This window comes from Ochotona curzoniae, unplaced genomic scaffold (genome assembly GCF_017591425.1).
Source record: "Ochotona curzoniae isolate NIBS_2020 unplaced genomic scaffold, NIBS_Ocur_1.0 contig_2861, whole genome shotgun sequence".
NCBI lineage: Eukaryota > Metazoa > Chordata > Mammalia > Lagomorpha > Ochotonidae > Ochotona > Ochotona curzoniae.
Genome location: NW_024465620.1, coordinates 840,147 through 849,341, shown reverse-complemented (window position 1 = coordinate 849,341; position 9,195 = coordinate 840,147). Strand labels below are relative to the sequence as shown.

Below are 9,195 nucleotides of genomic sequence, written 5' to 3'. Positions count from 1 at the left end.
AGATTTACAAAGAGAGGAAAGAGACAAGGAGAAAGATCTTCCATCTGCTGGTTTACTCCAAAAATGGATAGATATAATGGCTGGAGCTGAGCTGATCCGAAGCCAGGAGCCAGGGGCTTCTTCAGGGTCTCCCACACGGGTGCAGGGTCCCAAGGCTTTGGGCCGTCCTCAACTGCTTTCCCAGGCCACAGGCAGGGAGCTGGAAGGGAAGTGGAGCATCCAGGTTGTAATCCCATAGGGAATGTTTATACGTAGAGGATTCAGCTGTTGGACCACCACGCCAGCCCCCTCTGTGTTCATTAGAAATACAAGTACCTCCAATTCCAACCCAACACTCTAGCGTTCTGCTCACTTCCCTTCCTGTGCTGAGAGACCCACCTCACCCTTACCCAAAGACAAGTCCTCTGTGTGCAACCAGTCTCCCTTCCCTAAGGTCACCTCGTGCCCCTAGCATGGCCCTGCCACTCTGACCCGGCGTTCACACCCGACGCTGTGCAGCCCCTGTAGGTGGATGCCCTCCTCACTAGGCACAGGCTGTGCCATCCTACAGCGGATCCCCCACACATCAGCTCCTTCTTAACCCACGTGGGGACAGCCTCGCTCTGGGCGATGCCCTGCCTGCTCAGCCCAGGCCCCTTCACTCCACAGCCCACTGCTGCTGCTCCATGGCTGCACCTCCACTGCTGAGCTCCAGCACTCTGGGCAGCTCTTGTTTCAGGGAGGACTCCCCAGGACCCCACTCTCTTGTCCCCCACACCAGAGGGCTCCAAAGCCCTTCCCCTTAGGAACACCCTCAACGCCCCTTTGAGCTCTGCTGCGACTGCCACTTCTCATGTTCCCACCAGCAGCTCCAAGAGGTGACTATGCTGTTATTCACCATGCGCACCGCCTGCTCCAGCAGCCCTGCTGTCATCTCTAGCATGATGCTGCTTTGCACACATGGCTGGCTTACTCTGGCACCTTGAGGCCAGAGGCTTTGTCCTTGCCCTCTTCCACTGCTCCACAGCCAGGCTTTCAGCAAGTGCCGGAAATGCCTACTGCCCTCCGCTCTAATCCCCATTTACAAATCACACTTCCCAATTCCATTCTGAGGATAAAAGAGTCACAGAGCCTGAGATGGGCTTCCTCCCCTCCCCCCCCCACCTCTCTGCAGCCAGATGGGAGGCAGGGAAGTGCTGATCCCTCCCCAGTCCAGGCAGAGCTCTCTGCTCCAGCTGTCACAGCTTAGAGACACGGGACAGAGGTGGAAACCAAGAGAGGCCAGAACCACTGGCAGAGCAGTGATTGAGAAGTTAAGGAGGCTGATCCACCGAGGGGGAACGGGAAGGAGGGGGTCCGGCTTGAGATCGGTGCTGGGTGAGCTGTGTCCTGCCCCCTCCATGCAGTTCCCCATGGGTCCCGCCTGCATCTTCTTGAGGAAGGGCATTGCTGAGAAACAGCGGGTGAGACCAGTGGCGGGCACCACGGGGAAGGGTGGGCAGGCGGGCCAAGGGAGCTGGGACGTGGCAGAAAGGAGACACAGTGGAGCAAAGGGCGGGGATGGAGATGGTTGGGCTGAGGAGGTGCAGGAGAAAATTCAAGATGGGCAAACTCAAGGACTGATGAGGTTAAAGGCGTGAAGGCAAATTCCAAAGTCAGAGCCCAGGGAGATCAGGCGGAAGGGGAGACCAGAAATCCAACGGGGAGTGGGATGCAGACACGGTCGAGATCATCAGCATTCTCAAGGTCACTCGCAGTGGTGGTGGTGATGGTGGTGATATGGTGGTGATGATAGTGGTGGTAGTGGTAATGGTGGTAGTGGTGATGGTGATGATGGTGGTGATGATGGTGGTAGTGGTAATGGTGGTAGTGGTGATGGTGATGATGGTGGTGATGATGGTGATGGTGATGATGGTGGTGATGATGGTGATGGTGATGATGGTGGTGATGATGGTGGTAGTGGTAATGGTGGTAGTGGTGATGGTGATGATGGTGGTGATGGTGTTGGCGCTGATGCTAACACTATGGCAATGATGACATACCTCCACTTGCTATGGTGCCGCTGTGTGCCCAACCCTACCCTCGATGTCTCTTACTCCTCAGAACTCACGGGTTCAGTGATTCCTTCATTCCCATTTTACAAGGAAGGAAACGAAGCTCTGTGTCCTGAAGTCCTAGGCCCGAGGCAGACACAGAAACTGGCCAGGTCAAGTGCTTGACTCCTGTGGACCTGATGCTAATGTCAGACTTCGAAATCACCCAAGGGATTGGGAAGAGGAAAGAAGGCGGGCAGGAAGGAGCAATGGAGTGAAAGGGGATTTGCAGGGACGAGAAAGAGAAGCCAGAGAAACAGAGTCCCAGGGATCCAGGGAGCGACAGATTGGACAGGCCAACCACTGCTGTAGTTTCCAGCTGACAGCCGTGGCTCAAGCCTTCAGACGTGTTCAGGAGTGAGGCAGACAGCAACGATGGGAGATTCTCAAAGGTTAGGGAGAACTTCCTCGGTGCTGGTGCTGGCATTGATGACCCTGCCTGCATGGCAGGGCATGCTGGCCTCCCACACAGACGGAGTCTCACCCGTGCAAGGAAGGATGGGAGCGAGCGGGAAGAGCGCGTGGGATATCATAAGAACTCTTGGGTTCCAAGGCCAGAGCTCTGAACTCAAGTCCCCAGGGTTGCAACTCACTGTCTAACTTCAGGAAATCAGTTTCTTTCTCCCTCCCTGGAGAGGGGACCCACCACTTGCGAACTCTGTGAATTTGGCCACTCTGGTCTTGGGCCACTTCACGGGTGAGCTGGGGACGGCGTTAGATGTGAAGACGTGGCTGTGGAAGCAGCAGGGCACAGAGTCGGGGATAAGTAAATCGAATGATGAGGTATCTGGGCCAGGCTCTGGGTGGGAGAGCCGAAATCAAGGATGGGAGATTGGGGGAAGGGCAGACAGCAAGGAGACGTGGACCGGGAGGTGGAGAAGCCAGACAAGGGCTGGAGAGGAGGGCAAGCAGGAGCCGGAGCAGCGGGACCAGGCGGGGCTTAGGGGACACAGAAGTGGATGTTGCATTCTTGACTCTCGCCCAATTTCCTCCACCCTACCTTGCTCTCCAGGAGCGACCGCTGGGACAGGATGAGATCGAAGGTAATTCTCCACCTCTCGCCCCAGCGCCTCTGCTCCCAGGCCCTCCACGGGAAACTTTCTGACCCATTCCATGCCACTCGAATTGCGTGGAACTCTTTCTCTCCTAACGTAAAGGGAAAACAAGTCCATCCATAAGAGTCTTGGGGGACTCCAGAGTTTTAGAATGAACTGAAAATGGAGTTTTCTTTTCCAGTTTCGAGGTTCCCCGTAGCCTCTTGCAAGGACCTGAAAGGCATGGAGGCTTCCATTAGCATTTTGGGGATTGTCACCCTGGCTAACACGCGTCACTGCTGCTGGGCATAGTTAGCTTTGTAAACTGCAGTTTGCTTCAACAGGGATGCCGCTCATCCTCGTGGGCTTTTCAAGTCTTCCCAAAAACGCGCTTGCTCTCTCTCTCTCTCCCTCTCCCTCCCTCTCCCTCTCTTCTTTCTCTTGACTTCCAGAGCTCCGAGAAGCATTTCTTGAGTTTGACAAGGACCGAGATGGGTTCATCTGTTACAAGGACCTGGGCAATCTCATGAGGACAATGGGTTATATGCCCACAGAGATGGAGTTGACGGAGCTGGGCCAGCAAATCCGCATGAACTGTGAGGCTCAGGACTGGGGAAGAATGGCGCCGGGAGAGAGGGACTAGGGCTAGCTATAGAAGGATCTGGAAGCGGACAGAAGGGTTAGGCGTGGAGAGGAGGGTGAGAAAGATGTGAAGTCTGGAAGGTGACGCCACACTTGGGGGCTAGCACTGGTAACAAGTGTGATTCTGGAAGAATCTGCTGTTCACAGAAGCCTCGCGCTGCACTGCGCATCCTAGCTAATGCAGAGGGGACATGAAGTGTGTGGGAGGGCACGCACGGGTTCCACACAAGCACTGCCCCACGTATGCCAGGACTTCCTCATCTGTGGGCTTGGCTCTCTGCAGGGAAGGCAGCTGTTTATGTCCGGAAGAGGCTTCAGTTCCCGTTGAGTTCCCCAGGCTGCCCATCTGCAGATGGGAGACCAGGAATCTGACACAACGGGGCGGGGCGGTGTCCGCAGCCCATCCTGACACACCTGGATTCGAGCCCTGGCTCTGCCCATGAGTGCAGCTTCCAGTTAGTGCCCCCAGGAGGCAGCAGGTGGCAGCCCGAAAAGTGAGGGGCAAGGGCTGCCTTGGTCCCATGTAGGACACCTGGTTTGTGCCCAGCTCCAATTTTGCTGGTTCACTCCCCAAGTGACTGCAACAGATCGGAGCTGAGCTGATCCAAAGCCAGGAGCCAGGAGATTCTTCCGGGTCTCCCACATGGGTGCAGGGTCCCAAGGCTTTGGGCCTCAAGCAGGGAGCTGGATGGGAAGTGCAGCGGCCAGGACATGACGCAGCAGCGCCTGTATGACACCAGTACTTGTAAGGCAAAGAGTTAGCCACTGAGCCACTGCTTGAGGCCCAACGCAGACACTGTTTAAAGGGAGAGGTTTGCTGACGCTCACACAGGAGTTGGCTGCTGCCTCTACACCCTGTCTCTGCCCAGATTAAGGATGCATGAGGGCTGGAGTTGGGTCTCTGAGGCGAAGGGCAAGGTCAAGGCAGGGTGTGGGAAGCCTGTGCATCTCTGAAATGGAGCTGCAGTTCAGAGAGGCGGGGGGGAGTGGGGCTCGAGGAGCGTTGCTCACTCCGCCTCCTCTGTCCCCAGTGGGCGGTCGGGTGGACTTCGACGACTTCGTGGAGCTGATGACCCCCAAGTTGCTTGCGGAGACTGCCGGGATGATCGGCGTCCAGGAATTGCGAGACGCCTTCAAGGAGGTGGGTGGGAGGGGGAGGCCTGCCGGGTAGGGGCTGGGGGCTTAGATCTCGCTGCTTGTCACAACATGGACGGAGCTCACGCCAACCCATTTCCTTTCCGAGGCCCTTGCGAGGGATCCGACCAGTAACACCAGGGCTCAGCGGGTCGGGGGTCTGAGTTGATGAGCCTTAGCCAAGCCCGGGCGGTCTCCGAAGTAGGTGGTAGGGAGTCAGATGTAAAAGCCTCGACTGGGAAGAAGGAGTCGAGAGACTGGAGGGTCCCAGAAGGGAAAGCACACGGACCACCTGGTTTAAAACCACTTGGGATAGAGAGCTTTCAACCACACAAGTCAAAAACAGCCAAAAACTAGGCTAGGACTTGGAAGCCAAGTCGTTGAAGCAGGCATGTGTAGGCTGAGACCCGCAGAGATGCCCCCCAGCAGGGGTCCTCATATAAGCCACTAGCCCGTTCTGTGACACCCACTGTGCCCCGCCCACCATGCCCCGCCCACCGTGCCCCGCCCACCGTGCCCCGCCCACCGTGCCCCCGCCCACCATGCCCCGTCCGGAACAGCAGCCACAGGCTGAGCCCCAGAAACGCAGCTGGAGTGACTGAGACGCCAGCTTTGTCATTATATATATTTCAATGGGTTTCAATTGCCTGAGGTTTTTGTTTTTTTTTAAGATTTATTTATTTTTATTGGAAAGTCAGATATACAGAGAAAAGGAGAGACAGAGAGGAAGATCTTCCGTCCACTGGTTCACTTCCCCAAGTGGCTGCAACAGCCGGAGCTGAGCCGATTCGAAGCCAGGAGCCAAGAGCTTCTTCCAGGTCTTCCATGTGCGTGCAGGGTCCCAAGGCTTTGAGCCGTCCTCGACTGCTTTTCCAGGCCACAGGTAGGGAGCTAGATGGGAAGCCGGGCTGCCGGAACATGGACCAGTGCCCATGTGGGACCCTGGCACATGCAAGGCAAGGATTTTGACCACTAGGCTACCGCATGGGGCCCTCAGTTTCCTGTTTAACTTTCATGACGATAGCATTGAATATACTCCTCTGTCCAAGTGTTCCAGTACAACTGACTCACATTTAGGAATGAAAGTTTGATTCAGTTTGTGGAAAACTTTTCTTGAAACAATCTGGGTGATAGAATCTACCTTTTCAACTTGGGATTTTGCGATAAGGCCTAAAGTCAGATCAAGCATTCTCTTTCATTTTGTTTGTGTGAAGGGCACAGTTACAGGGAAAGAAGGGGTAGGGGAGAGACCTTCCATCCACTGGTTCACTCCCCACGTGGCTAGCCCAGCCAGGGCTGTGCCAGGCTGGGAGGCTGGAACTCCATCCGGGTCTTCCCTGGAATGGCACAGGCCCAAGCACTTGGGCCTCCCCTACTGCTTTCCCAGGTCATAGGCAGGAAGCTGGCTTGGAAGTGGAGCAGGCGGGACTCGAACCGATGCTCATATGGGATGCTGGTGTCTCAGGCAGGCCTTTAATCCAGAGCACCGCAATGCTAGCCTCCCACATCAAGCCTTCCCCATACGAGCTCAACACTGACATGTGCGGTGAGTGTGGCCAACTCACTGGCTCCAGACCCCGCCAGCGACTGTGTGAACTTGAGCTTGTGTGCTAAGCACGTGCGAGGCGAGTGCTCGGTGTGTCCAGGGCTGTGAAATCCAGTCCGCAAACCAGCGTTCATGTGGGGGTCTTCCCAAGTTCATGTGGGAGTCGACACACGGCCTAAGACACCAAGCTGGGTCGCTGGCACCTCGTATGAGTGCCCCAGTCCGAGTCCCAGCTCTGCTCCTGTTCATGCGGGCCCTGGCACGCCCTCGGGAGACTCAGAGTTCCCAGCTCCCGGCTCGGCCCGGCCCAGCCCTGAGTGTGGTGGGCACACAGGGAGTGGCCCAGCGCACGCGAGGGCTCAGGCCGGCCCGCCCTCTCCCTCCCCATCCTTCCATAGATCTCACATACGACACAGTAATTGCATTTGTTCCCTTTAACTTTTTTTTTTTCATGTGACATTCAGAAAATCTAAAATCCCCACTAAGACTGGGATCATGGCCATGTCGGGCATGGCTGCTCTGGGGAAAGCACGTCCTGGGTGACCAAGCTTCTAGAACAATCACTGTCTGGCGGGTCAGCGTGTTCGTGGAGGAGCAAACTGCCCAGGGTGATGGGAGCAGCTGCAGAGGGGACAGGGCAGGTCGCAGGGGCCCCACCTGTGGGAGCCCGTTTGGGGAACGAGCTGGGGTGAGGCAGGATAGGAGAGTCTTGGCAGATTTGAAAGTAAAACGAGAGGAGTGAGAAGGCAGTTATTGTCCAAAGGGAATAAAGTTTTTTATTATGAAAAATGTCTCAACTGCAGAGAGCCACAGCACAGAACTGGACGCTTAAATTCTTGTTTAAACGGAGCTGATGCTGGGTCCAGCGTGGTAGCCTAGCAGCTAAAGTCCTCAACTTGCACACGCTTGGATCCCATATGTTTGTATCCCAGCTGCTCCATTTCCATCCAGCTCCCTGCTTGTGGCCTGGGAAAGCAGTCAAGGACGGCCCAAAGCCTTGGGGCTCTGCACCTGTGTGGGAGACCTGGAGGAGACTCCTGGCTCCTGGCTTCAGATCAGCTCAGCTGTTGGCATTGCAACCACTTGGGGAGTGAACCAGTAGATGGAAGATTTTTCTGTCTTTCCATCTCTCTGTAAAATCTGCCTTTTCAATAAAAACAAAATAAATACGTCTTTTAAAAATAATGCAGAGGTGAAAGTCATTTAAAAAAAAAAACCCTTCTTTGCAGAGCCCACGTGCAGGCGGGTGACGTCGGTGGGGACAGTGGCCCTGCTGACGGGGACCGCTTCTGTCTCCATGCAGTTTGATGCCAACGGCGACGGGGAGATCACGCTGGGAGAGCTGCAGCAGGCCATGCAACGGCTGCTAGGCGAGAAGCTCACGCCCCATGAGATCGCCGAGGTCGTCCAGGAAGCTGACATCAACGGAGACGGCACCGTGGACTTCGAAGGTGACCTCGGGTGGGGGGGGCAGGAGGACGCTTCCCCACATGCCCGCTCCCATGCCAGTCCCCATAGGGTGTTCCAAGCTGGAGGTGAGCCAGGAGAGGCGGCAGCTTTAGGACGCGTCTCACGCCACTGTGAGCCCCACAGGACACCGAAAGGCAACTCACCCAGGACTTCTCTTTACAGAGTTTGTGAAGATGATGTCTCGTTGAGAAGCTTCTGGAAGCCCCAGAAGTAGCTGTTCAATAGGATGGAAGCCCAGGTGGAAGCCCAACTCCAACAGCCCCTTGAGGGAGCCGGGGTGGGAAGGTGGAGGGAGTGGGGACTGGCCGTGTGATGGTGGGCTGCAAGTTGGGGTGCGATCTAAGCTTAGCGGGGTGCAGCTGTAGAATCAGAAGGAAGAGCCTCTGAAGACACCTCAAAACCCCTCGTGGAAAATGGAAGTGAGAGAGAACTTGCTTTTTGATGCAAAAAAATATATATATAAATAAAGTTCTGGAAGCCACGCTGCTTGGTGTGCTGGTGGTCCCCGCCAAGTGCCTGGGCTCCCATCCTGACTCAGATCGCACAGCAGCGGGTCACTTGGTTACCTTGGTCCCTGAATCCCTCACCCCTCACCTCAGCCTGGCCCTGCCCTGGCTGTTGCAGGCTTTGAACCAGCGGGCGGAAGACCTGTGCGTCTGTTCCCCAGCCTTGCAAACAACAAAATCCGTCATGCGCAGGAAGGTCTCCGATGAGTTTCTAAAATGCGTATTATGGGGAAATGCACACATTTCGACTTTTTTTTGCCTCATTAAATCCCATGTTTCTGGGGTGCAACATGGTATTTGTGGAAAATGGCCAGAACCGAGCAGATCCGAAGCCAGGTGCCAGGAGCTTCTTTCGGGTATCTCACATGGGCGTGCACGGTCCCAAGGCTTTGGGCCGTCCTCCACTGCTTGCCCAGGCCACAAGCAGGGAGCTGGATGGGAAGTGGAGCTGCCGGGACAGGAATGGGGTGCTGGCATTACAAGGTGGAGGATTGGTCCGCTATGCCACACATTGCATTCTGTGCTTCCTGTCTTCGCGACTCCCTCCGGCTCCCAGCTGGGTTTTTGGTGTTTTGTTTTTCTTTCCCATCTGACCTCCACATGTCCCTCTCCCATCTAAGACCCTTGGGGGGCTGAATCCAATCATAAATCCGGATTTTCAAGGTTTAGGGCAAGCTGATCCCTGGCGAATTAATCCCCTCAAAATACCATGATGCAGAGAGCGCACAGCCAGAGTGCCCCGAGTTTCCGCCTCTGACAGGTGACAGCAAAGCCACCCCTGAAAGACACCA

The 9,195-nt window shown here is 55.7% G+C and overlaps 1 protein-coding gene across 3 annotated transcripts; it reads left to right on the top strand.

Annotated features, from left to right (window-relative positions):
• Positions 1 to 1,326: 1,326 nt before the first annotated feature.
• Positions 1,327 to 8,298, top strand: CABP5 (calcium binding protein 5). Of its 3 annotated transcripts, none has more exons than XM_040978284.1 (6): positions 1,327 to 1,442; positions 3,085 to 3,115; positions 3,559 to 3,702; positions 4,780 to 4,889; positions 7,732 to 7,879; positions 8,061 to 8,298. In XM_040978284.1, exons 1-6 carry the CDS (start codon positions 1,380 to 1,382, stop codon positions 8,084 to 8,086), a joined length of 522 nt encoding a protein of 173 aa, XP_040834218.1. In that variant the 5' UTR covers positions 1,327 to 1,379; the 3' UTR covers positions 8,087 to 8,298. The 3 variants fall into 3 exon arrangements, with proteins under 3 accessions (XP_040834218.1, XP_040834217.1, XP_040834216.1); XM_040978283.1 differs by having other exon boundaries at positions 1,327 to 1,451; XM_040978282.1 differs by lacking the exon at positions 1,327 to 1,442 and having other exon boundaries at positions 2,550 to 3,115.
• Positions 8,299 to 9,195: the final 897 nt, after the last annotated feature.

Coding starts and splice junctions, on each gene's coding strand:
- CABP5 (XM_040978282.1), top strand. CDS start 2,848: ATGATGAGGTATCTGGGCCAGGCTCTGGGTGGGAGAGCCGAAATCAAG. Junction 3,116..3,558: donor GGGACAGGATGAGATCGAAG/GTAATTCTCCAC, acceptor CTTGACTTCCAG/AGCTCCGAGAAGCATTTCTT. Junction 7,880..8,060: donor CGGCACCGTGGACTTCGAAG/GTGACCTCGGGT, acceptor TTCTCTTTACAG/AGTTTGTGAAGATGATGTCT.